Genomic DNA, 25,028 nt, shown 5'->3' with positions numbered 1-25,028 from the left:
ACCTTGTAAAACAAGAGTTGTTAGCCGAGGTCGATAAAAAATGAGTCCTTTATTTTGCTCTGTTTGCTTCTCTCCGAGATCATCAGAAAAAAAATACACTACCGTGACTAACTCTGGCGAACACAACAACTTCATTTGGGTTTTTGTAAGTAGTTCACAATATCTGGATATTGAACGTCCAGAAGGAGCTCGATGTTTTCGGAGACATCACTTTTTCTCAACGCATATCGGTCGAAGCCTTAAACAGTTATTTTTTCGTGGTACCTTGACTTCGTAGGACCCTCTACAGCCGCAAAGTAATCCGAATAGTGAAGGTTCACATCGGGCACGCCTTCGGAAGAAGCCATTATATCTTGAAAGCTTAGTTACCCCCAACATGGCGGCCGCGTATGACGTAGCAAATTTTTGTCACGTGGTTGAAAACAAAGAATACGAAGGTCATGGTTCATTTGTTTCTCCTGCTTACCTTTGAGGCGCAATGGATGAATTGTTGCAACTGCGGGCCTCTTTTTTCGCTTGTGAAAAGAAGACGAAGAAGCAGGAACCGGGGTGGCTGTGGCGGGAAAAGGTGGAACGATGCCCGGGGCGATAGAATTTGTCATCTCTCGGCTCGCAGATCTTGCTGAACTTGCTATCAGGTCGCGCGTTCTCATTAACAACGAGGTATTACTTCCCGATCGTTGAAGAGCGATCTCATTTTGAACACATTCTCTCACAATTTGTGTCAGTTCTTCCCCAACATCACGCCCTGAGCCGTCTTAAACACGAAGACGCGCTATAAAAGGGCATTAGCTCCTCCCCCTAATTTTGAATTCACCCAAAAAAATAAAGATGGCGGACGATGAGGAGAACCGCAACGAACACTTAGTATTTGTTATACTTGTCAAAAGCAATAAAACATACCCAGAAACGGTCGCAAAATATCAGTAGAGTTATTTTTCTGTGAGTAGTTTTGTTTGGAGTACAATATTTCCTCGTTTCGTGTAAAAAACTTTGCGTTGTTACAGTCAAATTCAAATCGCCCGCCATTTTGAGCCACCCCTACCCAACAGGCCATCCGTGCGGCTATCTTTGTCTTTTTTGAGTCTTCATTTCACCGGTACAATGGCAAGCAGTGTTCCAGTGAATTTATGCGCCAATATGCGATATATTCGAGGCCCGATCGAGCAATAACGCGAACGAAATAATAGTCACTTCGCTACGGAGTTGTCTGAGAGAATTTCTCCTAGTGTGAGACCTTTGTTGAGGTTATTCTGCGAGTCGACTCGGAAAATGGACAGCTTTCCCCCTCCAGATAAAAAGAAACGTACAAAAATCAACAAACGTGCAAATGAACGGCGAGATCAAGCAGAACGAAACCCATTTTCAGTCTGACAATTGAAGCAAAAAAGAATCAGCAAAGTCGTTTAGAAGCTATCAAACAGAGGATAAGCAACGCGAAATCGGCTCTTGGTATAGGTAGAAAGACTTCTACCACGCAAAATACTGATTTAATGGAAAGACTTCTCTCGTATTTTGAAATGATTTGTTCATCAGCTGTGGAAAGTAGCTCTTCATCTATCACCAAGACTGATGTGCTCGAAGGGCCGAGAATCCAATGTGTGAATGTTGTGGCGAAGATTACAGATAGGCTTCAGCTACTTTTTGAAGTCAAGGGCACGTTTGTAAGATTGAAGTTCCCTGTGTGTAATGACTCAGTTACTTGGCTCAGTTCTGGAGTTTTGGGACACCCTGCAAAGTACCACGCCACCAATGTTAGGTGAGTATAATATGTACATGACCTACTTTGCAAGTAAGCATTATCGAAGAACAATATCCCAGGAAAGTTTGTCACATATATATATGATGAGTTTACATGTACAAGTATATCCTCTTCGATTATGTAAATTATGGCTTTCCATTCTGTTCTCCCATGTTTTGTTTCTCGTAGTAAATCTGTATGCTCAGGTGAGTGATACTAGAAAAAATATATTTGCAGAATGGTTCCTGCATTCACATGTACTGGACTTACTGAAACTCACTATCATGGTTTTACTGAGGCCGCTGGCATTGGCTGTGTGATGGACGAAACAATAGACACAAGTAAGTGGTTTTTAATGTGTACACTGTTGTACACTATCTTTACTTTTTCTAGGATGTGATCCTCCCTGTGTTTTAACAGCAGTGTTGTGAAGTCTGTAATAAACTTTATTACAAGACTCAGGCAGCCAGAGGGCCAGTATCTAAAATCAACCAATCAAAATGCTCTATTGCAGGTCCAATATTCTCTAAGTATTGCACCGGGCATTGTCCTGAATGATCCTGCACTTGTGAAAAAGCCTTCTTCAGTCGTATGATAAATCTCTTATTAACCAAACTTGCTTGGGACTGTACTGGGAGAATATCGGCCGTCGGTCTTTTTTTGTATGGACCTCCCTGCACTTGGTCCATACTGTCAAGACCTCGAGCCAATATTAGGGACTTTAAGCATCGATGACTTTGGGTGTCACGGACGTTCGATCGTTTGCAGGAGGGGGAACCTGGGAACGACGTTGTCGCCACCGGCGTTCGTGACATGATTGCGTTAAGCAAAACAATTACGCTAACTTGCAGACGTAGTCGGTCGACCGTGAAACTGTAAACACATCCTTTGTGTGGTCTCGATCTTGACGATGTCTACTTTAAAGGAAGCTCGAGAAATGCTCTCTCTAGCATGGAGTCATCATTTTATTTCCGAAGAAGAATTTTTATTGCTGTATGAATCTAGTTTCTCCAGAAATCTATCATTTCCTCACGCCGACTACGATCGTTTTGATCTCGACTCTATGGACGAAGCAGAGTGCTTTCATGAGTTTCGAGTAAGAAAAATGGACATTGTCAGACTTGCTGATGCCCTTGGATTGCCTGCGAGTCTGTGCTGCCACCAACGAACAAAGGCCAACCGCGTAGAGGGACTGTGCATGTTGCTAAAACGATTAGCATACCCATGTCGTTTGGGTGACATGATCCACAGATTTGGACGGGCAGTGCCAGAGATAAGCATGATCACGACACGTTTTGAGAAGTGGATTTTCGACCATCATCACACCAAGATCACAGAGTGGAATGACCAACTCCTCAGCAGAGACAAACTGCGAGTGTACGCTGATGCCATAGCTGACAAAGGGGCAGCACTGTCCAACTGCTTTGGATTTGTCGATGGCACAGTGCGGCCTATTTGTAGGCCAGGCCAAGACCAAAAAATAGTTTACAATGGCCACAAACGTGTACATGCTTTAAAATTCCAGTCAGTGTCATTGCCAAATGGACTCATCGCTCACCTGTACGGACCTGTAGGTACGTGAAAAATAATCATCATTTTTATCGTGCTGCTACAAGACTGCATGCCAAACTGCGAATAGTGCTTGCGATCTTGCTTGCTATTGTAGTACAGTAAATACTAGGAGTATTATGCACGCTTGGATTACACTAGTCTGATTAACTTTTACTAGCAGCCAGTAATTAAGTATCCCCTTTACAGCGGTTCAAATTAAATGTATGTGTTAAATCTTTGATTGATGGAGAAGATAGATAGATTGATTGATTGATTGATTGATTGATTGATTGATTGAGCCATTTTGTTGTTTTAAACTCACACAGAAGGTAAAAAACATGATGCAGCAATGCTTAAAGACTCTGGGCTACTGGACGATTTGGAGAGAAATGCATTCAGTCCTGTCACTGGCGAGGCCATGTGCATTTATGGCGACCCAGCATATCCACTGCGGCTCCACCTACAGCAACCATTTAGAGAAGCTCCACTCACTGCTCCCATGGAGCAGTTCAATAAGTCCATGAGCTCTGTGCGAACATCTGTGGAGTGGATTTTTGGTGACATTGTGGCATCATTTAAATTCCTTGATTTCAAGAAAAATCTTAAAATCGGGTTAAGTGCTGTTGGCAAACACTATGTGGTTAGTGCATTATTACGAAATGCATTAACATGCATGTATGGAAACACCACTACTACATTCTTTGACATTGAGCCACCCTCTCTTGAAGAATATTTTGCCTGAAGTTATAACCTGATTGTTTGATGACACACATGTAAGAACAATGGTCTGTAACACACCCTTGAGTCTGCTTTTCTCCCTGAAAAGGGTACCAAGCCTTTTTCCTCACTTTGTTCTGGAAGGGGTTTGACACCCTTTTGAAGAGTAAAAACGGAATTAAGGGAGCGTGTATAGATCATTGTTCTTACATGTGTGGGGGTTGACACTTACTCCAAAGAATGGGTGAATTAGCAAATTGACCTCAATTTTAAATGCCTCTATCCTGTAATTGATCATGAATTTCATCATAAAATTGTCAAAGTAGCTCATGTGGATCCACAGCTGCTTTGACGAAATACATTGCCAATAACAGGACAGATACATAAAAAACTAATATCAATTTGCTTTTTATATACTTACAAGTTTTAAAAATAACATGATAACTGTGGGGACTGTGGTTGTTTAGTCACTTAATCTTCTGTACCAAAATAAAAAAGAAGGGCTTGTGTTTAAATGCTCATTTACACTGTATGGCAAAGTTTATAGAGTTTTTAATCAAAATTTTATTTCAAAGTAATGTGCCCAGTTTGATATTATAGCAAGTCATGTAAATTTTAAAGTTCTATACATGACATTAATTTCTCAGCAGTAATATACCTTTTGAGGATAAGTAATTATAATGTATATGCTGGTATGAATAAATTGTGTCATCAACAAATTATATAAAATGTAATACAGAAAGCAAGAAGACATCACAACAATAAAAGATATGTTAAGCATAACAAATATGTAAGCAGTCAATTTAGTCACACTAACAAACTCCAACTGAAGTAGATGGTGATTTTTTTGATCAATGAAGTTAATACGTACTGGCCTGTTGCTTTAGTTGGGGCCAATACAATCATAGTTAAAAAAACAAATTTTTAAAAGAGTAGCTCGAAATATATCCAACAATATTGTAAATCTTCAAATAAGTGGTGCCCAGGGTACTTATTCCAAAGTTGGGTTAAAACAGTAGGGTGCTCATTCAAGAGGGACCCTTCTCAGTTCACTTTAAACATTTTCACAAGCTTAATTGAAGCAAGTATTAATGTTCTTTTCTGGGCCAGGGAAGGGGGCAGTGTGCTTATTTCAATTTTTCTTCTCTAATATCGCCATAAGCATCTTATACTGCTGTTGTTGCTGTTGAGCCATGTAGGTTTGCATTTGTAGCAACTGTTGCTGTTGTTGTTGCTGGAACTGTTGTTGTTGTTGTTGTTGCTGCTGCTGCTGTTGTAACAGCAGTTGCATCAGGCTGTTATGCTGCTTGTCAAGCAATTGTTGCCTCTCAGCCTCTTTCTCCAACTGCACAGATCTTATTTGTATATCTCTTTCTTTTAGTCTATTCTCTTCAGTTGCCCGCTCCCTCAAATAGGCCACCATTTCAGTTCCATTGGATCGCCTCTTTTTGGCCTTGTTTTGATTTTCACCATCCCCATCTGAAAGTGACCGTTTCTTTGTTTCACTCAATGACTCCATGGCTTTGAGCCTGATATCCTTAGCTTGCTCTTGTTCTCTCTGTTTTTTCTCTCTTGCTTTGTCATCCTCCTCATCTCTTGACTGATCACAGGCCTCAGCTCTCTCTATGATTTCTTCAAGTAGCCTGTCCAGCTTGGTTGGCTCAGGACTGATGCCACTGGCTTTTAATTCTTGTGAAGTCTTTTTTTTAAATTTTTCCACCAAGACCATATAATGATCTCTTACAGACCTCTTGTTAACTTTAAACTCTGCTCTTTTGTTGAGAATGTTGGCAATTTTCTCCCATGCCTGTGCCCTGCCCACAGTCTTCTCTTTAGCCCTGTATGGCTCAGCCTGCAAGACTTCGTGGCACAGGAGAATGTCTTTCTCTTCACTCCATTCCATTTTACCACTGTTTTAAAACAATGCATGACATTTCAGCCTTTAAAAGACAACTTATACAAGTATCCCGTTAGCTTACATGAACATCATGCCCAGTCAATCTGATGTGATTAAAAAATGCAGTGTTAAACTTCTCTGTAGGATATGTAAATTAAGTCCCCCAATCAAACATTACTTGCAGTTTTCGAGCGTGCTCTCTAATTTTGGTAAAATTTATATTTTTCATTCCCAAGCTGAAAATCCTTCCTTTCCCAGCGAGTTTAGGCTAATTTAAATGCTCTATACAGAGGATAGTAGTACGTCAGTAAAGTAAATAATATGTATTCTACCAGTCAGCCAACAAATGGCATGGCCTGTATACAACCACCACAGTTGCTAACTGTCTTGAATTCTCCCAACCAACCTCGTGTTTAGATGAGGCTATATAAACACGGAAAAAGTGCTCTATTACTTAAGCTTAAATAATATGCTTTACGTGTAAGATTAAGTTTATTAGATGCAACACACATTTTAATTTCAAACCAATTTGGGCGGTATCACGGCTATCTATATTCTTCTACTAACCTCAGATATTCGTTTAACAAAGATTACTATAGAAAAAAGTGTGTACATTCGTATAGCTAGATGTCGCTTTTTGAGCCGGGCCGGACAGAAAAGATAAACAAAATAGGAACTGCCGACTGTTTGTTGCATAAAACTAACGGACGAATTTTCACATTTATTTGTTGTGGCGAAGTTAACTTTGACCTAAGGCTAAGAATTTTTTTTCTCAAAGTATGCATTACGCTAACTCACTCGTACGACCTCAGAGACTTTCGTCCAAAAAAAAATTAAGCAGCATGACAACTAACCTCGAGGATCTGCTTGGACCAGCGTAATTTCCTCCTTCACAGGGAACTTGCAAGCTTGACATGACTACAAGTACAACAGCCGAGAAAATTTAATGTGGTTATCGGAGCGAGTGACATCAAATCATCTTCGAAGTACGGTAGTTTTAATCTCAAATCCACCTGTATTTCTGCGTTTTCTCCAGGACGTCAAACTAAGCGATCCTGCGTCGTCGACGTGACCTTTCATCAGGGACGGACGGTGTATCCATAGCAACAGCCAACGACAGCTGATAATTCACTTCCGGCGAACGTCCGTGACTTCCAACGTCGTCGATGCTTAAAGTCCCTAGTCTCCCAGTACGGCCCTCGCACTTGGTTAACAAGATATATATCATGATTTACCCCTACGATCAGTTAGTGTATGCGCTTTTACTGTACCTTGCAGCTTATTGAGCTGTATCATTTTGTTTGGCAGTATATAAAGACCAGGGATTTGGATATAGGTCTGTAGTTCAGGAATTGTGTAACAAGACAATGGCTGGTGCAAGGGCAGAAGTTAAAGCTACGCGAGGCTATATTGCAAGTGGGGATGTAAGTTGACATGCTACCAGCTATTTGTTCGTTGTGTGTGTTCAGTGTTGTTGAAGTTATTTGCAGTGGGCAAAATTTGAAATAACACCTTATGCAGTGCTAGGTCATTTTGTACCTTCATTCAAGTTACCTTCAATGCTCAGTTTCCTTCCATTCATTTTTTATTCTAATTACTCTTTCAGTGTATGACAACAGATGCCAGACATGACTGCATTCTACAGTAACAGCTACTTCTATGAGGTAAGAAATTCCAACCGAATGCTAAGCCCCATGAATTTGATAACTTGTGCCTCACTTTTCTGAAAGCCTGTTTCCACTTCTATCATCTTATCAGTCATCTTTGTGATTTTTGCCCCCCCCCCCCCCTCCTGCAGCATTTTTAATAAATTGATAGCTATGTTTCTCCATTTTGGCTGTTATGATGTGGGATTCCTGTCTTACTAAAAACCATAATATATCAAACATACCCTTGCTTTTAGCATACAACTTAACAGAGGTGGCCCATGACTGTGTGAGATCATTGAAAAATTGGTTTGAGCAAAGAGGCATCAAGAATTCCTCTGACACCTGGCATGGTAAGTATGTATAAAAGTTCATATGTCAATGACTGTGTGGTGCTCTTCAGTTTTGTAATAATTTATTTAATCTTTTACCAGCATGTTATCTAATAATCTAAAGGCATCAAACATAAACAAGACTTTTGGTGTTTGTTGATCAAAAAAAGTACTAAATCATTCACTCGTGTCATGTCATGCATTGAGTGCACTTTACAATTTACAACACATTGACATTGTTTTCCTCACTGACAAAGTTGTCATTGTTGTAATCTATCTATGGTCATGATCAATCACAACTTATTATTAAGACTGAATTCATTTGAAATTAGTGTCTCTTTCACATTTACATCTATTTTATTCAAGACAGTACTTGTATTTGCATGTATATAACAGTGACGATGCTTCTAGGCTTTGCCATATGCCTTGTTTAGTATGTATTTGGAAGCTTCTAGGTTGTTTGCGGAAGCTTTTAAAGTTTCACGATATAAGGCTACTACTTGTTTGCTTTCCTTTTCAGAGATAATGTAGCTTTGGTCTTGGAATGAGTTTATTGATGATCAAGGATGGTTCAAGGCAAAGTATTATTTCAGTTGCTTTTCTATTTTCTGTTGAAATGACTCCTTTTTTCAGTTGATGATGCTCATTCAATTCTCTTGAATGACGACATCATTTTGGATTCATATGCTCAGAAATCTTTGCGACTCAATGACAATTATTATAAATAGCATCTGTGTATAATCTTTATTGAGAGGAAATAAACTACAACCCAATTCCTTTTTTTTTCTCCTAGTAGGATCACAACCTAAGGTACAAGCAGTGGAAGAAGAACATGGAAAATGCTGATCAGTCCCTCAAGATATTGCATAGTAGAGTTCAGAATTAGGGCATGCAGTGTATTGTGAAAAAATATAGCTTCTATTGTACCTTATTGTCATTATACAAAGAAATGTATACTATTTTGGAGGGAAGTGCTGATGGAGTATTGTAATGCTGATTTTATGAAGGACGGTGAGCACAGTAGGGCATTCCATCAGGATTTGGCCACCGTTTCCGAAGATCTTCCACAACACAGACTGGCATGACCTTTCAAACATCTTCCACGTAACATCCCAATGCTTCCTTCCTGGCTATGTAAATAAGATCGCGCTATAAACCGTGGCGGTTTAGAATTGTATAAAAACATCTATTGTCGATCTCTTGACTAATGAGCTCGTGCTGCAGCTCGACACATGTTGCCGCTGCATTTTCCGTAGCTTCCTTGTCTTCGGAAACTGTCAAAGAAAGCAAAATTAGAATGATGCATGAGAACATAACCTGTTTTGAACTGGTAAAGCGCTGTAAGGATATCGTTCGAGAACGTTGCAAATGGCGGGTAAAAATATGTTTCGGCAAACTAAAAAGCCCAAGATAAGATTTTGTAGTTAGCAGAAAAGGGCATAAAATTTAGATTAAAAAGTATGACCCAAAATATGGCCTTGAAATATTTATCCGTTTTGCGAGTTCCCGATCATTGGAAACAGCACATTGAATATTTATGCTTCACGGTCTGACAGTATTATACAACACCCCCTCGGATCGGACTTGACATTACATTGGCATAGACATTGCGAATAGTGGAATAATATCAGTTTGTAATCTTGTTGTAAATATGATTCGTTGAAGAGCCAACTTACCTGACGTTGACTTTTTCTTTCGTGGTTTCTATACTCGATCTCCCCGTTGTTCACGGTAAGCCAACCGTTCAGCTCCTCGATTAAACTTTCGTCTAATAATATTCTAATCTGTGAAGTACTACTTGGTGTTAGATAAAGATATTTCAATTCTAGGGCAAGTAAAGACAGGAAAGGCACAGCAATTGTCGTATACATTTCCTTTCGAGTGTTCAAATCGGCCGCCATTTGAAATTTGACCCGCGCACGTCAACGGTGAGTGACTAATGAGCCAAGTAAAAAGTTTGGACTGAAGTTGAACAATTAATTTTGTTGAGTAAAATAAATATAGCTATTGAAGTTGAATAAATATTGTTGTTGAATGAAAATAAATTTGGTTGAATTTGAAAAGAAAATGCGTGTCGTTGAACATAAATATAAAATGTTGAATATAACTGTAAACTGTTGAATAAAAATGTATTTTGTTGAGCATAAATATTAATTGTTGAATATAAATATGCAAGTTGTTGAATTTTGCAACATTTGGCTAACCATATACCAGTTTAGCACGCTGTCAAAATCCACAGTACGTGATGTTTAGCAACATGCATGAGGTTACGGTTTGCTCAAAGAAGCCGAACTGTAATCATTATTAATCATAAATAAGTAACAGATTCAAACGACTTTGTGTGGTAGACAAGTTGGTCGAAGCAACGAAAATGAGATCTATTCTACAACTTCGATCTGACTTCAAAAAATCCTAAAAATGAAACAGAATGAATTAATCACGTTTTCTGAAACATTTCTAAATATCACTCAAGCCTTGAGGATACGATGAAAGTTGACACCTGACAGAGAGGGCGAGACGTGATCGGGAAAACATCTTTTCGAGGAAAACGTCATCCTGTTTGTGAAAGAGATAGTGGGGGTGGGGTGGATAAGGTCGCTGAGGTTTTTCCCTTTGTAAAGCTTCACTTTAGGCTCAGAGCCTAAAATATGTCTCTAAACAGGAGAAATAGCAATAGGCTCTATTTTACTTAAAAGTTTCTCTGTGGCTCGAAAAACTCTTTAATTTGAGACCGGGAGTTTATTCGGAGTTTACCGGCGGGACCCTTGAAAAATAAAAAGAAGGGTTGTTGACTTGGTAACCTCCCCTCATACCGAGCGGTAAACACAAGCTAGATTAATTTTAGGACAATCGTCCCAACGCAGTCGAATTGACTCTGAATTTCGCGTTTGACCATGATGCAGTGGATTCATTTTGTATCTTTTATTTCTCTTCGCTATCTTGTTTCGAAAGTGGGCACCGTACAGTATTCGAATAGATGGTCAGTTCAAATTGAAGGTGGAAACGAAGAAGCAGATAGATTGGCGAGTAAGCATGGTTTCATAAACGAAGGCCAGGTAAGGAGATACATATAGCAGAATGTTGGCTGTTTGAAATAGTGGTGGTAACGGCTTTCTTTTTTTACCTGCCTTTGACCACAAGAGCGTGGGAAAGAACCACTCAAGACTACTGGGTAAATCGCGTTAATCATGAACAACTTCATTGCCTCTTCCATGTCAAAATAATGTTTTCGACCTTCCTCAAACTCTGCTTTTGAACCTTATACTTTAATTTGATTGCTTGCTTGGGGATCGCACAGGGATCTGAGTTTTCGAGGGCTGAGTTTACGTGACATTTCCCAACTCTTTCCTTTTACACACGACGTAGAGAGGCTATTTTGTGGTTGAATTTGTCAAATTGTGAATGTAGCGATGCTGAATTTGTTTGTCTCCTTTACACATTGACACCTGAACCGCCCGAACCGCGTAACTGACTCGCACGAGAACGCTTTCCCCCCCTACATCCCCTACTAAGTAGAGTTTTTTCCCCAAACTTCCTCTCAGGTTTGGAGATCAACAAACCAATCAGAATCCGTCATTTGTGCCTATATTTTGATGGCTTTAGATGGTACCAGTGGGGCATTATTCTATGCATCTTCACTAAATGATCAAATTTTGAAATATGGCGTCTGCGCAGCCGACCCTCAAAATTTTCAGGTCGGATTTTTCATTCATTTGCGATTGAGTTAGACCTTGTAGAACTCAGAATGTGAAGTAGCAATGCTATAGAATACTCTGCTTGGAAAATAATGGATATCAAGGTCTTAAAGGTGACAGAATAAGCTCTCGAGGCAACGACACTACAATTTTCTAGGGCGATGCGAACCCTTCCATGGTTTTTACGGCCATATTGTTTGGGGGTCAAACAAAACCTCATTGCGTAGCAATGAGCAATATATTCTTTTGTTATTATTCAACGCGCGTTGGTACCTTCGCTCAATATCGTAACTTTATAAAGGGAAAATCGCTTATTTTCATCTCTAAATCTAGTGGGAACAAAGATAAGGCGTTACTGGAAGTAAGTGCCAAATTTTTGGTGAAGTACTTTTTTATCACTACGTTTTATCGGCAGATTGATATGCTGTTTGAAGGTGACCTTGTGGCCACCATGATGCGAGAATGGCATTTTAAAAAGCACTTCTTTGGGTTGAGAAATTAGAATATGTTTTTTAGCCATCGATATTGTGTAGTTTTAAATTTTAGGATTTATGGTGGGAGTAAGTACTCGAATAAGGTTCTGAAAGCATCTGTATTTTGCATACCAGTATAGAGTCGAACATCTGCATCTCTGGTTATTTGTGCAGAGGCTGTACACAGTATTAACCCTGGGGAATCGTTTCCACTTTTCATCAATTCGTCACTTGCAGTGATATGTCTATTATCAACCGGTGTTGATAATTGCCGCCTTTTGGGTGACTTAGTATTTGAATGCTCAAAAGGAGTAAAAAAAAGAGTAGGTATTGGATTGCTTATTGAAGGCTTCCCGTCTCGAAAATGATTGGAGCAGACGACAACACTCTCCGATCCCTTGACTTTCCTATTGAGAAATATTTTCTTCCCTTCTGAACCTGTCGAGACCATGCTTCAATTAACGATTGCTTGGGCTTGTGGAACGGTAACTTCTGTACATGTGAGTGGATGACCCATTTTTTTGGATATCCTCTATCATTGTTACAGCCGCAGACGGAACACCCATCTCCAAAACCCATTAAACCAAGGGTTTCTCTTTGCCGAGTTATTGGTTTTTCAAGAGTATGTTAGCCTGTCTGGAAGAAAAGGTGTAAAGAGCATGTAAACGCATTTATTTCAATTTTTCCTGTGCACAATTAAGTTACTCAAAATTTTACAAAAAGTCATTCGGAAAAGCAGTATTCTGACCTTCTGGCATTATGTCGGCCGCGAGGTCGCATCTAAAGAAAAACGATCTCAATGTTTCCACAAAACACAGAGAAGAAAAGGTTTTTCACCAAGAGGAGAAAGAGTCACTCACCTTTATTGATTTCTTCTCTTTTTCAGCGATGAATATTAATTTTTGTTCCTGAACAAAGCGAAAATTTAAACGAGGGTAGCGATGCTCATCATCTTATCAAAAGAGATTCTTTGGCTCATTGCTATGCAACGAGGTTTTGTTTGATCCCCAACCAATATGGCCGCTAAAACTGTGGAAGGGTCTATTATGGACGTAAAGTGAAAACAAAACTTTTGGACTTCAAGGAAGGCCTAGCGACAAGTTGAAGATTTGATGGCCTGGTAAATATTATGTTTGAGTAACAATGTGTTCAAAAAGTATTGTTTAATAGAAGATTTTGCATCAAATCGAAGTTTTTTCAGAATTTTCAACATAACGCTGTGCAATTTTCTACCTATGAAGGCAAGTAAACAACGATCTAAGCATAATGAATTCTACCGTGTGGGCTTTGTACACGTAAGAAATTCGTACGTTTTTCGCTTATAACAGCAAATCAAAAACTGTTTTGAATAAATCTGTCGTCCTGAAATATTTCTTGGTCATTTTCGTCTTGCTTCCTATTGATAGATTCCATGGAACTTTAGATCTCTTAACTCACAGACAAATTTGCATATTCCATCTTGAAATATGATCTGCATGCCCATTTGCACACATGCAAAAATATTTAGTGATTTTTATCTTTCATCTTGATTTTTGAGTAAAAACTTTATATGCACCTATCGCTTTTTTCATTGGAAAGAAGTTCTTTAATTAGTCTTCTTTCACTGGAGCTTGTTTTCTGGAAAAGATGTCTAAAAATTTACTACGCATTGTGCTTGCTTTCTTGGTTTCTCCAAAATTTTGACTTTTCGTAGGCACATCTTGCACGTAAGTGTCAGTGGGTTAAGGTGGCCGAACACAGTATTTGCGCGCGCTTTTGTTGATGCAATTCAGCGTGTGCACAAGGATTGCAAAAAACCAATTCACACAAGCAAATTAATTGCGAGAGAAATGATAAGCAATAGCGCATGCAATCAGATCCGCTGGAGCATCCAGAGGATGCATGAGTGGGTTAGATATGACAGAAACACTTAAAGCAAGATAGAGTGAAAATAGAGGGATAATTATATCAAGGATGTTCTACTTTTGGTTTTGGCCTAAAAAAACAAAACAAAACAACAAGAAAAACATGCAGGAAACATTGCATTGATAAACATCAGCAGAGCTTTTTCCTCTGCTCTCTTACTTTATTATAATTATACAAAGTATAAAGCCATCAAATCATGGTGTTCTGGTTCTTTGTTGGAATTGTTATTAGATAAATGAATGAATCTGGATAAATGTAGTGTATTGGAGGAGATGTGTATACTGGAACACAGCATGATGCTATAGTAGTCTCCCACACAGATGCTCTTAGGCCTCATCACGGGTTTCTTCCCCACAGATTTATGCAATTGTGACCTCTCATGTGAAAACGTTTCTAACGGTAGCTGTTCAAACAGTGAATGGAACAGCAAGCGAACGGGTGACGAATGGCTAGGAAAGCCATTCGAAATGGATACTGTGAACAGATGAACGGCTAATTAAAATTTTCCAACGGATGAGGTCAAATGGATGAACGGCTTGTGAAAGTTTTCGAACGGACGAGGTCGAATGGATGAATGGCTAATTGAAATTTTCGAACAGAGGAGGTCGAACGGATGAACAACCAATTAAAATTTTTGAACTGATTAGGTTGAATGGATGAATGGCTAATGAAAATTATCGAACGGATGAAAGGCTAATTTTTTGAACACTGAGATGAGCCTCACAGATGAGATCGAATGGATAAATGGCTAAGGGGTCGAACAAGTGATCACCAGTAGAAATTATTTGAACAGATTGTTTCATCAAAACGAATGCCGACACAGGCGTCCCAATCTCGTCTTGAGCTAAAGCGAAGGATTATTCATGAAAGCGTTACGTGTTGGGTGACATGGTGTTAGTTACACAAGGTATTTGACACAATCTGTGAAAGATCACTTGAAACAAGTTGAAACTCGATCGTTTGAATAACTCGACTTCACTTTCAGCGCATTCAAGTGGATTATAATTAATATTTTTATTATTGAGTTTGACCGATTAAGATAAGGTACAACCAAGGAACTTGCATGCAAAAAGCATACAATTCAATACTTCTCAATTTCAATTCAGGTTTAAATTTCCATAATCCCATCCTCGGAGACCCACGGGCTGAGTCGATTTCAAGTTAGGGCATAAAGAGCCCCTGGGGACATTGTCTTACAAGACTAGTTCCAAACAGTCGCAGTCATTCTGCCATCTGATTGGTGCCAGAAAATCTTTGTGTTTTTCTGCCCAATCAGAGTGAAGTGTACTTTAGAAACCTTTCGTGTGTTTTAGCACGAACAAATATGCTAGTAGCTTCTAGTAGCTCTGTTGCTCGCTATGTTTGTTTGGACCGTGCGACGGAGATTTGCTTGAGGTGAAAAGTTTCAGTCTCAGCACACAATGTGAGAGAAATCGATCAGATTGTCTGTGAAAATCTTACTGGAAATTATACTGAATACTTTCACAGGTATCCCTAGAGAACGTGTTTTAAAGTCTGCGAGGTTTGTTTACAACACAATGGTTGCAGTCATCGATATGTCGCTTTAAACGTTAAACGAGATTTAAGCATAAATCTTTCCAGATTTTTTGCATAATTTGCTGTGACTGAAACTTTCCCAATCCCGTGAAGTTATTTCGTTGCACGGCCACGCAGGCATGTCGAGCAACTGGTACTCGCGCAACTTTCTGTGCGTGCCAAAATCTAATCTCATCTTCGCTTGAAAAAAAGGAAAAGATAAGCGTGGAAACTTTGCTTAATAGATGTGGGTAGATAACCCTGTACTACTAAGCTGACATTTGTAATAAAGCAAACCCGCCCTTTCCATCCAATATTTCTTGGTCTTTGGTTTTGTTTTTCTCATTGAAAGCAGCATCGGATCGATTCCCAATGATCAAAGGTATTTAACTTGGTCTTCAACAATCGACAAAAGAGGTGAAATGACAATGACCAAGGGACTAGAAGAGAATCCGTGGCCTTCCTAGCTCAAGAATTTCATTTCCTGCATTTTTTGCATAATTAATTAGCTAACTTTGCATTGCTGCTGTGGCAAACTGGAAGCCCATCTGCAAATTCAATCAACTAAGTTGTATTTTATATCTATCAGAGTTCTAGAAAATTGAATTTTTTCAACTTTTTTATTTCATTTCTTCCCTTACCTCTTGCTTAAGTAAAGATGATTTTTTCTGGTTTTGACAAAGTCCAAAAATAAGGGTATTTTAAGGCCCAATATCTCCAATGAGCAACCACTTCTGATCATTATTCCTATATGGGCAGTGAAAGCAATCAGTTGGACTTCCAAAATCAGTAATAAAATTCTTGGGCAATTTATTTCATAGGCTGTGCTGACATGAAATTTACATCTACCTCCTGCTTTTTAGTCTATATCATCAAAATTCCGCAAGCCACATCTTTGTTTTATTAACTTAAAATAACTTGAAATTTACAAGAAATTTCCCAGAGAGTATCGTTTAAACATGAACACGGAGAGAACATTTAAATAGCGCAAGTTGAGCAATTTTTGAGAACTTTTTTTGGCAGCCATATTTGAATTATTCTTGAGGAAACGTAGCAGTTGATGATGGACATCAAGGGCGCATGTACAGGGCTTGAAATTAACAGTAACCCATTAACCTATGGTTAGTAATTTTCAACGTTTGGTTACTAAAAATGTGTCCAACTGACCCGAAATGGTTAGTAAAATTTTCTAACATATTTAATTTGTCCTAGTCGTTATTATCAAAATGTACAATATTTGAGATATGATAACTTGTCAGCTTGGATACCAAACTTTATAATTTGGTTAGTAAAAAAGATGTCCACTAACCCAAAGGGTTAGTGATTCAAAAATTAGATTTGAGCCCTGATGTAGTATAACTTTCTGACAAAAGAAGTCTAAGAAGAAACTTGATAAGTACATACATGTTTCTGTGGTACCTCAGTTGCAACTTTTGGCTTGATATCATTTGTTAGATAAGTAGCCATTATGTCAACAATGTACCAGATTCGATTTGCTTCGTTGCCTTGTTGAAATATTAAATGCAGACGGAGCTCTCGGAAAGATCCACCAAAATGATTGGTCTTTTATGGCGTGATACTTTTCAACTTACATGATATGTTTTGGTGGCAAAAAGATAATTTATGCCCTAAAAGCTGATGTTACTCGCACAACTGTGTCCCATGGATACATTCTGCACTCAGGCGCTCTTAGAGATGATCCTGCTATGGCTTTCACTAATCGTCTCAACAAATTTGTTACATATAGATATTCTTAGAAAAATGTTTCATGTTATTGTATAGATATGATTTGTATCCTGACCACTCTTGCAATTTAGTTGTAAGCTACAAAAAGAGTAAATAAACTGATGATGATGATGATGATGATGATGATTATGATGATGATGATGATGATGATGATTATTATTATTATTATAATTATAAGGTCTTTCTGGAACTTTTGAGGATACTGCTCAAATGGCTGATATCATTAACAAAGCTCGTTCCAAACAGCGTTCACTCGTCATTACTCTTTTGGATCTTAAAAACGCTTTTGGTGAAATTGATCACAACTTGATCCAAACCGCTCTTGATTACCACCACATTCCCATCATATTAAATCACTGGTGAAAAGTCTTTACACAGACTTCACATCCTCTATTCTTACAAATGAATTTCGCACTCCGTTTATATCTGTCAGTCGTGGTGTACTCCAAGGTGATTGCCTTAGCCCACTTCTCTTTACCTTGTGTTTTAACACGTTTCTACAGCAAATTAAATCTGAAAAATACCGCTAGTTTGGCTTTTCCCTCGAGTTCTTAAATCCCATTCACTGGTTTCAGTTCACCGACGATGCAGCTGTCATAGGTGGTCAAGAATCAGAAAATCAACACCTAATTAATCGCTTCATATAATGGTGTAGTTGGTCGGACATGACGATCAGAGTTGACAAATGTTCTACTTTTGGAATACGGAAACTGTGCACTATATCTGTCCAATATTTACCCAAGCTGTTGATCAATGGAGTTCTAATTTCCTGTGTGGAAATGGGTGAATCATTTCGTTACTTAGGTCGCTTCTTTGACTTAAACATTTCTAATAACCAACACAAATCTGAATTGTCTTCTCTTGTACAAATCTTGATGAATGACATCGATATAAAGCCACTGCATCCTAAACACAAACTTCTTCTGTACAGTCGCTATGTCCTATCGAAGTTGTCATGGCATTTCACCATAGCAAATATATCCAAAACCTGGATAACGTAACGTCTCGACTCTGTAGCGAATGTCTACATCCAAAAATGGCTTGATATTCCGATATCTGGAACACTGAGCAATGTTTTCCTAGAAAGCAATAAATTTGGTCTTAATATTTGTCCTCCCTCTATCAAATTTACTCTCTGCCAGTCAGTTCTCCGAAATTCATTAAAAGAGTCCCCAAATGATTCCTTGAAAGCTCTCTGGAAATTGTCAAGCTGTCACACTAATATTCAATGTGATGTGTACAAATCCACTTAGGAAGTTCTTAAGGATTTCCGTTCTAATCAAGAGGATAAACTGCAACACCACCTAACATCTCAAGGTTTCTTCTTCTCAAATGTTATCAAGTATTGGTTGCCATCTGTTAATTCTATTTGGTCATTGGCCCAGTCCCATCTGCCAAAGAACATTTACAACTTTACCATCCGCTACATCAACAACCCTCTTCCTTCACATAAGAATTTGGTAAGATGGGGATTATCACAAAGTCCTGATTGTTCCTTTTGCCTTAATCCCGAGTCACTCCTTCATGTTGTGGCTGGTTGTCAATAATGCCTTGATCGCTTTACCTGCAGACACGACTCAATCCTTAACTTCATTGCCAAGTCCCTTCAACCTGTAATTAATGTTAGCTCCTCAATCTATGCAGATGTTACTGGTTTTCTAAATCCCTCAATAATAATTGGTGAAAAATGTCGCCCAGATCTTCTTTTCCTAACCCAGTCCAAGTGCCTATATGTTCTAGAATTAACAGTTGTTTTCGAATCTAACTTGTACAACAATGCAGTACGTAAAAAAGAAAAATATTGGGACTTGATTAAGGAAATGAGTAGAACTTTAAGATGTGTGAAATTTGAAAATCTCTCTATGAGCTCCCTTGGCGTTTTCTCAGATGAATGCTCTACGTTCTTAGGCATGATGAATGACATAGGTATTGCCAAAAAGCAGCAACTTTACATAATCAAGAAAATGATAAATATAGCTATTAGAGCAACATATTACGTCTTTTGTTGTAGAAATAGGAATTGGGACAACCCAGATTTGATGCAATTTTGATTTTTGTGTGTGTGTTGAATAAGCCAATCTCAAGCAGCATTTGTAAATTGCTTATACGTAGTGAGATTTACAATTGTACATTTAAAAACACAAAGTTTCCATTATTATAATTATAGCAGAGAAATCAACTGAATGCTACATTCTAATCAAGCACCACAGGACAAAAACCGTAACCTGTGAGCCATGGAGTAAAAAATAAATGTACATTAACTAATCCTAAAAAGCTTTTCCATTGTGTGTACGGTCCTCCTTCTAACAGGAACTGAAACTGCCACCTTGAAAGTCCAGGCAATATTCAGCGTGCCCGAGAGCACTGCCCTTTGCATCTTTCGCAGTACGTCTGTGCTTCTGCCTCCCACCAGCTTGTGCATCATGACATCCAGCTCCCGTGGCCACCCCCCGAGGGAATCCATTATGATGTTATACTGCTTCACCTCGTAGCCTGGGAACTGCTGTCTTAGTTCCCAGTGAAGGGGTCCATACTTCAGTGTCTTCTCTTCATCCTTTCTTGTCCCATTGTTAACCCACGGGCAGCTTATTTCCAGCATCACAACTCTCTTGCACATATGATTTACAATGCTTGCATCCACCCTATTGCATCTGACCTCTTGTTGATCAGCGTATATAGGGACATCTCAATAAGCTTTAACATTCTCTGACTCATACACTGGCTTGGACTTGTTGGGTGAGTACCAGGGTGGTATCTCATCTATAACTCCCTCATCATACAACAGTTTGTAAAACAGTACCTTCAGTGCTGCGTCGTGACTAGAGAGATACTTGCTCTGGGCCAGCGCACTGCATCCTGACAAGATATGAGCCATGTTCTCTGGAGCCTTACCGCATAGTCTGCACCTCACCTCGCCTTCCCCGCTTGTGTGGGTCTTCTGACTTGTGTATACTCGTGTTGGCAAGAGCTGCTCGTATGGCTCAACGAGTCCAGCAGTTGTATGTGATGGGCAGTTCTTCCACTCTTCCACTCTTTTTATTATTATTATTATTATTATTATTATTATTATTATTATTATTATTATGATGATTATTATTATTATTGTAAAAGGACAATCCACCATCTTTGATCAGATTGCATCTGCAATTTTGTTTAGTGGTCAACTTTGTCATTCATTTGGCATGTTGTGTTTCTAGTCTACAGAGTTTAAAATGTAACAAAGATTAACAGCTACCAAAATATTTGACTTGTTATTTGTTAAGCTTGAGATAGTCGCTGGTTCACCAAAAAACAAATAAGCCCATGGTATATTTACGGTGGCCCACAAGTATCACGGCAAAAGTTTGTAAACACCACGGCAAAAGTTTGTAAACACTATGGCAAAAGTTTGCAAACGCCATGGCAAAAGTTTAAACATTATGGCAAAAGTCTATAAACACCACTGCAAGAGTTTGTGAGCATCACAGCAAATGATTCATAGTTTGTAAAAGCCTACAGTGGTAGTGAAATTCTAGAGAGGAAGTGAACATGCCTCATACCAGTCCTAACATAGCTTCAAATACACCCAAATGGCAGATAGAGATTCACACGGAGAAGAGGAGGCGATTTGCAATTATTTCAAGAAAGGATTTGCCCATGATGAAATACTTACACTTTTAGATTAATACCATGTTATTTGAATGAGTATTGCTACTTTGAAGAGGCGCATTAACGAATAAGGTCTGAAAAGAGGAAATATGTGATACAATCTGAATTTAGTTCGAAACAAAATCAGAAGTCTGTTAGACGGACCCTACTATATGGGAGGCTATAGACATATTTGGCACACTCTAAAGATGCAAGGTATCAGTGTTCCCTATCCTGTTGTCGAAACTTTGCTCAGAGAATTGGATCCCAAAGGAACAGAGGAAAGAAGGGTGCACAGGCTTCATAGAAGAGCCTACAGGAACAATGGGCCTAATGACACTGGGCACTGTGATGGGGATGATAAACTCAAACCCTTTGGCTTTCCTATTCACGCCTGCGTCAATGGATGAAGCAGAAATGTTTTATGGTTGTATGTAATGCGATCAAACAACTGGCCGCATAATATTGCGACCTACTATCTTGAGGCTTGCAAACAACAAGGTGGATGTCTGCAGAAACTGATTACTACTTCGGGGACTGAGAATGGATTAATGGCCTCAATACACAGTTTTTTTTTTTAGGATCATTTAAACAGCCACGGTTACGTTCCCTCCCAGAGAAGAGGCGTGGTGGTCCTACTTCAGAAGGACAGGAATTCTGGCATTATGTGCGAAAAAAATCAAAATTATGCAGGATTTTCAGGGAAGATTATGCAGGAAGATTATGCGTGAAATTATGCACGATGATTTCATCGTTTAAAACCTAAAATATAACAAATTTCACTAAGAAAACTCAGTTGTTGTTTCTTTTTATGAAAAAATGGAATATTATGCATTATTGATAAATTTCTCCTTCCAACAAAAGCCATAATATGGCCGAAACAGGAAGCAGTTCTTGTAAATGTCCACCATCTTGGAAACCGCCAAACGCTGGAACCTGGGCCAAGCTTCATATCGGTTCCAGGCCGTCATCCGACATTTTTATTAACGCCTTGTCGTTTTTGTAAAAACAAAATGGCTTCGTATCCATGTGGTTGTTTTGTTAAATTAAAACGATACTTTGGTATTTTGTATGAATGTAGAAAAAGGATAAATACAATACTCAAGCCAGACACCAAGATAGGTAACATAAATATTGATTTATTTGACAAATTATGCGGGTGCGCACCAGCGCATAATGCTAGAATCCCTGGAAGGAGCAGAACAAACTGCTGGATAAACTTTTTCAAGACTTAGAAGACCAAGGAACATTTAATCCAGTTAGTGAACTAGAATCTGAGTGTTTGTGGTTCTGTTTTGCACAATTATTGCAGCAGGATGTGAAGCAGCTTAAAGAGAATTGGAACACTCATTACATTTGAAAGTCAAGACATGACACCATACCTGGACAATCCAATTCCTTGTATTGTTTACCAGAGAATCACAGTGGGGCTCCTAACCTGATAGCTCATATTCTTGATAATGAGATGGAACATGCTAGAGTGCAGTTAGTTGAATGAGCTGAAATAAAGGAACATCAGGAGTATTTCCAGTATGTTCTCCCTACTTGTGACTTACAGAGGCCTAGAAATTGGAGAGTAGGTTTAGAGTTGTACAACATTTTATTGGGCTGTGCATCCAATGGCTCTTAAATGAGTAACTGACAAAATAAGTTCAACTTTTATTTCATGAAGGCATGAGAGGTATAAGAAAACATTTAAAAATTTGCCACTGATTTAGAAATATGCCATCCATAGCTCTTTATGAGTAAACTTACTTGAGTACAAATGTATTTTTAACCAAAAATGTTAAGAAATTTTCACTCTGCACTATAGTGTGGCTAATAAAAACCATGTGGGCCAAAAAAAAATTCTGGGATCTTGGTTGTAGCCAATGATATGCCAAAACCTGTGATTGACTGCTGAATACAAAAAGGGTCTCTATTAGTCACAGAACAACTTGAACTTGATTCTGACTGGCCACAGTTCACAAGCAGCCATAATCTAAAAATATTTTCAACTGCATTCACAATTTTAAAAGCCCTGTAAAAATAAACAGAATTATTGTGTTAAAATGTCAACAAAAGGATATGTCAAAATGACAGACAGATATAACCTGTAAATGAGTCTGGTGGTCTTGTACAAAATGACAAGAATGTTTACTTTATATATTTAATATTAACAAAGCGTACAACAACTAAAATAAAGGTTTTTCATTTAGCTTATTTTTTAACAAATGATAATGGCAAATTATTTGTGAGTCACAGGCTTAATGACCTTGAAAAGTGTACAAGCGATGAATACTTACATAAAATCACTCTCTTCGCTTTCTTTTCCTTCTCCCGTCTTGTCCATTTTGCCACATCTACCAACTTCACTGCAAACATTCCACAGCAATGGCAGCAAATGTCACATGGCTACATTGCTTGACAGAAAACTGGCACAAGCCTTACTTCCGCTTTAAATTTCACTTCCGCGGTGGCATTTTCAAATTTTTGCCATTATATTCACAAATTTTTGCTGTGATGTTCACAAACTTTGCCATGGTGTTTACAAACTTTTGCCGCGGTGTTTACAAACTTTTGCTGTGGCGTTTACAAACCTTTGTCATGGTGTTCACAAACTTTTGCCATGATACTTAGAATTGTCTCCTCTCAACACAAGGAAAAAGAAAATGGTTAAAAACCTGACACGCACATAGAAATTACTTACATACCTTATTCTAGGTTTACTGCATACATTTGATACATAATCTCTTGCAGCTGTCTATTGTAATATCTGGCTCTTCATCGAGATCTACCTTAGAATTGTTCAATTGCAAAAGTGCAGATTATTACTAAAAGGTGGGGCGAGGAAAGGAGGGGGGAGTCAACAATCAATTTGGTAGAAAGTATCAGACAGAAGTGTGATAGCTGCTCTTAAAGGTTACAAATAACCAACAATCCACTAAATAATGTTAACATCAAAACCTGGAATAAAACCACCTTTGTGTGCACACTTCTTCTTTTCTTAATGACCCAAGTAGGCCAGAGACTATGCTTCCCTGAATGCCTTTAAGTCCAAAAATGTTAAAATGCATAGTTGGCAAAGCAATTGGTAAGACAAACTGTGTACTAAGGACGTAGGCATGTATTTCAAGTTTGTCGGAGTGTCAGGCTCACCCTTACCAAAATTAAGTACACTGTTAGTATACTATTTCTGTAATCAAAGTGTACTACAACTAAGATATACCATGTATACTTTTGGTAGACTTGAAGTATTGTTTGAAGAGCTACAAAAAGTGTACTTGTAGTATACTTGTTCCTACCTGAAATGGGAACACCCAAAAGTATACTTGAAGTATACTTAAAAGGTACTGAAAATTTTGCAGTACACTTCAAGTATACTTCATGAGTAAAACCACTAGTGGCAAACTGACAAATAAAGTATACTTAGAATGTATTCAAGATATTATAAATGAATGGCATGCACACATGCAGCCAAGTTAATTAATATGCACTCACAGGCATGCAACCACTACTGTAGCTCATATGGCATGCATTCAGCTGTATTATGTACTTGGCCAAGTCAGATAAGCATTCGAACTAATGTATGAAATTCATGTCTTTAATTAATTAATTTATTTTATTTTTATTTATTTAATGATTCGCCCAAGGGCAGGTGATAGTATAATAGGACTCTAGGTCCCCTATAAAATATTGACACCCAAACCCAACCCCAAGTAATTCATTTGGTGCATCTGACCATGACAAATAGCCTAAAATTTGTACAATAAAAGACTGCTTCTAAATTGTCTTTTGATGCAAAAAAAATTATTTTACAATGAAATCCATCATTGGATTATTTTATAAATCATAGCAATAAATTTCATGCAAATTAGAACTGACTCTGGTAATGTTGGGATATTTAACAAAAACTATTCATTGTTTAAAACAAAGAGTATCTATAAAATGGACTTCATCATTCAATAATGTACAAGAGAAAACAAATTTCATGAAAATCAGCAGTGTCTCTAGTTGGGAATGAAACAGCTGCTTAGTGTGCAGTTTGGGATAACTTCATTGCAATTAATTACTACAGTTACAACAATAATTAATTAAAAAATCAATTATTTAACTGTAATTAAGTCTTCCACTCCCAAGAGTGTTCAGTCAAAATTGAGTAGCATGAAGATGCTGCTTGACA

The 25,028-nt window shown here is 38.3% G+C and overlaps 5 protein-coding genes and 1 pseudogene across 10 annotated transcripts in view; 4 read left to right on the top strand and 2 right to left on the bottom strand.

Moving 5' to 3' along the window:
- Positions 1-1,094: 1,094 nt before the first annotated feature.
- LOC111330831 (uncharacterized) lies at positions 1,095-9,678 on the top strand. 4 transcript variants are annotated; one of them, XM_088740829.1, is made up of 7 exons: positions 1,095-1,759; positions 1,979-2,082; positions 7,215-7,330; positions 7,513-7,570; positions 7,810-7,905; positions 8,405-8,460; positions 8,681-9,678. In XM_088740829.1, exons 1-4 carry the CDS (start codon positions 1,494-1,496, stop codon positions 7,552-7,554), a joined length of 528 nt encoding a protein of 175 aa, XP_088596955.1. In that variant the 5' UTR covers positions 1,095-1,493; the 3' UTR covers positions 7,555-7,570; positions 7,810-7,905; positions 8,405-8,460; positions 8,681-9,678. The 4 variants fall into 4 exon arrangements, with proteins under 4 accessions (XP_088596955.1, XP_088596957.1, XP_088596956.1 ...); XM_088740831.1 differs by having other exon boundaries at positions 8,405-8,465; XM_088740830.1 differs by having other exon boundaries at positions 8,405-8,465; positions 8,678-9,678.
- On the top strand, positions 2,101-4,796 carry LOC148718939 (uncharacterized). The gene is made up of 2 exons (XM_088740817.1): positions 2,101-3,315; positions 3,619-4,796. Exons 1-2 carry the CDS (start codon positions 2,652-2,654, stop codon positions 4,032-4,034), a joined length of 1,080 nt encoding a protein of 359 aa, XP_088596943.1. The 5' UTR covers positions 2,101-2,651; the 3' UTR covers positions 4,035-4,796.
- Positions 4,550-7,094, bottom strand: LOC148718938 (uncharacterized). The gene is made up of 3 exons (XM_088740818.1): positions 6,920-7,094; positions 6,761-6,824; positions 4,550-5,919 (listed from the first exon to the last, which is right to left on the bottom strand). Exons 1-3 carry the CDS (start codon positions 6,984-6,986, stop codon positions 5,142-5,144), a joined length of 909 nt encoding a protein of 302 aa, XP_088596944.1. The 5' UTR covers positions 6,987-7,094; the 3' UTR covers positions 4,550-5,141.
- On the bottom strand, positions 8,610-9,785 carry LOC148718937 (uncharacterized). Its single transcript, XM_088740833.1, has 2 exons — positions 9,561-9,785; positions 8,610-9,158 (listed from the first exon to the last, which is right to left on the bottom strand). Exons 1-2 carry the CDS (start codon positions 9,783-9,785, stop codon positions 9,051-9,053), a joined length of 333 nt encoding a protein of 110 aa, XP_088596959.1. The 3' UTR covers positions 8,610-9,050.
- Positions 9,786-10,709: 924 nt separating this feature from the next.
- LOC111330827 (furin-like) overlaps positions 10,710-25,028 on the top strand; it is a 50,045-nt gene continuing 35,726 nt past the window's right edge. For 2 of the 3 annotated variants that reach the window (XM_022935784.2, XM_088740795.1), the window contains exon 1: positions 10,710-10,940. In XM_022935784.2, the coding sequence (XP_022791519.2) occupies positions 10,779-10,940 (162 nt within the window). In that variant the 5' untranslated portion in view covers positions 10,710-10,778. The remainder of the gene's footprint in view (positions 10,941-25,028) is intronic. The other variant, XM_088740796.1, reaches the window with a different exon arrangement.
- Positions 20,730-22,581, top strand: LOC148718936 (uncharacterized; annotated as a pseudogene).

This window comes from Stylophora pistillata, chromosome 12, assembly GCF_964205215.1.
Source record: "Stylophora pistillata chromosome 12, jaStyPist1.2, whole genome shotgun sequence".
Classification (NCBI taxonomy): Eukaryota; Metazoa; Cnidaria; class Anthozoa; order Scleractinia; family Pocilloporidae; genus Stylophora; species Stylophora pistillata.
This window is presented reverse-complemented; position numbering and strand designations above follow the sequence as displayed.